Genomic DNA, 3,209 nt, shown 5'->3' on the forward strand with positions numbered 1-3,209 from the left:
TGAATTGAAAATTAAATTGCGTGCAACGTGAAAGTTAACGCGTTGTTGTTTTGCCAAAACTTGCGAATTTCGAAAAGATCTTTAACATACGATAGTGGAAGAATGTTCCAAATATGATCGATCATATCTTGGTTGGATAACGGTGATTTTGCAAGTTGGCCGAGGATTGAAAAATCGAAGAAAACGATACAAGCACGCACAAATATATTATTTGACATATGGTAGTCGTTCCAGAGAAGCTTCTTAATAATCCAAGTGCTATTACCCATATGGCTTTGAAACTCGAGTGTTTCCACTCTTTAACTTAAGTTCGATCCAACCTTATATTTGAGAGCACTTTTAGCCTATTATATAATGGATAATAACTCGAAAAGGATAAAGGAGACGTATGAAAAATTTTCTATCTATCTATCTATCTATCTTCCCGAATTTTGATTTTACTTTTTAAACCGTTTCCTGTATTCTTCCCTTATACACGACAACTGTTTCCTTGCCGCCCATATGTTAAAAATATGAAAAACTTCTGTCGCCTTATGGCTGTGTCCCGAGTGCCGATACGTGCACGTGTATCAAACATAATATCTTACTTACTACTGTATGGCACGTGGGTTACGAATGTTTCCAAGGAAATCATGATTTCTATTTATAACTCGACGACTGCGCGCGCTTAGTCGATCTTTTTTTTTTTTTTTCTTTTTTTCTTTTTTCTCTTCTCTCGATTTCTGCATCGCGTCTTCGCCGACCTCTACTCCGTTCCAAGGGCGCAAATATTGTAAAAAAATTGTAAGCTTTCGCGCTCATTTTTTTTTTTTTTTTTACGATAATTAAACTCTTTTTTTTTTTTTTTTTTTTTTTCTTTTTTTCTTTTTTCTCTTCTCTCGATTTCTGCATCGCGTCTTCGTCGACCTCTACTCCGTTCCAAGGGCGAAAATATTGTAAAAAAATTGTAAGCTTTCGCGCTCATTTTTTTTTTTTTTTTTTTACGATAATTAATACCTTCTTTATTTTCATTTGTTTATCTCATTATAATATTATAAAATTCAAAACGTAATAGATATACACTAATTTCTAACGAAACGTTACATAACGAAAATAAGATCTCTCGAAAGCTGAGAAAATAAAACACGTAGGTTTAGCCCGAGGGAGGCGAGCATATGCGTGATCAAGGCAAAGAGAAACGGATCAATGTCAAGCAATTGGAAACCACGAAGATTGGGAAAGGTCTGGTCGAGAGATATTTCGAGGAGGATACCTAACATATGGCGAAAATGGTGAACCACTTCCGTTTGTGGGTGAGCACTTTTATAAGGCGGCACGAGAGAGAAAGAGAGATAGAGAGACAGAGCTGATGTGAATTTAAAATTTCCCCAACACGTGTTGCTTCACAGTGCGCTTGACAGTTTCTTTCCTTATCACCGGTGTATAAGCACACTTCAGGATAATCTTATCGCGGTATAAATATTTTAAGCCACTGGTAAGTAGCAGTGATAGCTTCTTTTCCAAATCGATGAAAATAATTTCACAACGCGCGAGCGCGCATTAATTTGAGCGCGGCTTTTAATTCCACGAAAATTAGAGAGAGAGAGAGAGATTCCCGGCACACGCTTTGCAAAGTGGTTACACGCAAACGCGTGAAGTAAGTTTATTTTCGTGGAGCACGTGTTCGAAAGGAAATGCCGTACACGAGTTTCCACTTGGCGACGCTTCCTTCGATGTAATTGTCACGTGCCCGATCAACAGCCCTGTCGGTTCAAACCACTTAAAACACTCCAACCGAGCACTCCTCTTGCCCGGCCCAACGTTGCTTTTTTACGAACGTGAAACTGTATCGCGCGAGTCTCCATCGTCGTTTATTGCCTCGTTGCCTCGATCACACACGTGTAACTCCTGCCCCCCCCGATCTCAATACTGTACTCAATACTACTCATTTCGTCACTCGTCGTCGTTATCCTTCGACGACATCATAAGAAAGTAAGTTTTTGTAACCACGTTTCTTTCCTTCCTTCCTTCCTTCCTTTCTTCGTATGTTTTAATTCGACCGAACGAACAACTCGAGACGATTTTCTGTATGTTCGATGAATTTCTTATATAATCAAAATGATTTCACATACGTAATTAAAACTTTTATATTTTAATATTTTACGTATGTTTTTACGTATAAAGAAAGAAAATTTGTTGAGTTGTTAAAATTTATATATGTTGTTGTTTTGCGTGATATTTTATAAAGCAATTAAAAGATGCATTCTCAAGGCAAGTATGAACACAATTAAAATGTGTTTCATGTTTCTTATTTCGTTGAGAGCAAACCTTATAATCCTTCTTAACTTCTGTTAACATAACGTGCCCTCATATTCATTTGACTGTTATACTTATTTTTTACATCGCCTTTCACTTCATCTCTGCTTCTCTTCTCTTTATCGTCAATTTTTTTAATAGAATAGAAATAATTTCACTTGAAATTAATCATTATCACATTTCTATGCTTACAAAACACTCAAAAACTTTGAAATTAATATTCCTATTGCCACGATTGTTAAACTATTCCCAAAATACAATCCGATCCGCGATTACGATCTAATTTGAGATAAGAAAATCTACCTATCCGACATTATATTATTCCACACGTGATAAGATTATACGTAAAGTGCTTAAAAAATTCGTATTCGTGAAATATCGATAAAAAAATTAATCATAAATAAATATCGTCGCTGATAAAAAATATTCGAATCCAAATAATGCCTGAGAGTCTGGCATTCGAACGAGAAAAAAACGAGGGAAGAGTTTTTATAATAATAAAAAAAAAAAAAACGCACAAACCTTTTTATTAGACGTGCGTGAGCCGTTGCGTGTGTTGCTGATGTACTAGCCTGCCCTGCTCTTGTTCCCACCAGCTGACGACGTCCATGAATTCACCGGATTCGGTGATCTCCTGCTTATAATACAGAGCCCCAGAAAAGGTTTCCGGGCTTGCCGCGTAAACGGTGGCTGCGCCCTCTTCGCTGTCCCCGCCGCCGCTGTACGGCGACAGAATTTGAGGCTCGAGATTCTCTTCATTTTGCCCGTAATATTCGGACGGTGGAGATGCTACCGAATTAGGAGAGAGCCGGGAGAAATTTTGCGCGTTGGACGAAAGTGTCGTCCTCGGCTCCAGATTCTCCTCGTCGCCTATCGAGGACGCGTAGTAATCGTGGGGCGATGGAACTGCGGTG

The 3,209-nt window shown here is 38.2% G+C and overlaps 1 protein-coding gene and 1 long non-coding RNA gene across 2 annotated transcripts in view; one reads left to right on the forward strand and one right to left on the reverse strand.

The window, feature by feature from the left end:
* Positions 1-3,209, reverse strand: part of LOC102679152 (helix-loop-helix protein delilah-like) — an 8,045-nt gene that overhangs the window by 3,342 nt on the left and 1,494 nt on the right. Inside the window, exon 3 of the mRNA XM_031509135.1 lies at positions 2,818-3,209. This exon is cut by the window's right edge and continues 3 nt beyond it. Within this exon, the coding sequence (XP_031364995.1) occupies positions 2,825-3,209 (385 nt within the window). The 3' untranslated portion in view covers positions 2,818-2,824. The remainder of the gene's footprint in view (positions 1-2,817) is intronic.
* LOC102679055 overlaps positions 1-3,209 on the forward strand; it is a 70,293-nt gene that overhangs the window by 2,651 nt on the left and 64,433 nt on the right. The window lies entirely within an intron of this gene.

Source organism: Apis dorsata, unplaced genomic scaffold (genome assembly GCF_000469605.1).
Source record: "Apis dorsata unplaced genomic scaffold, Apis dorsata 1.3 scaffold_129, whole genome shotgun sequence".
NCBI lineage: Eukaryota > Metazoa > Arthropoda > Insecta > Hymenoptera > Apidae > Apis > Apis dorsata.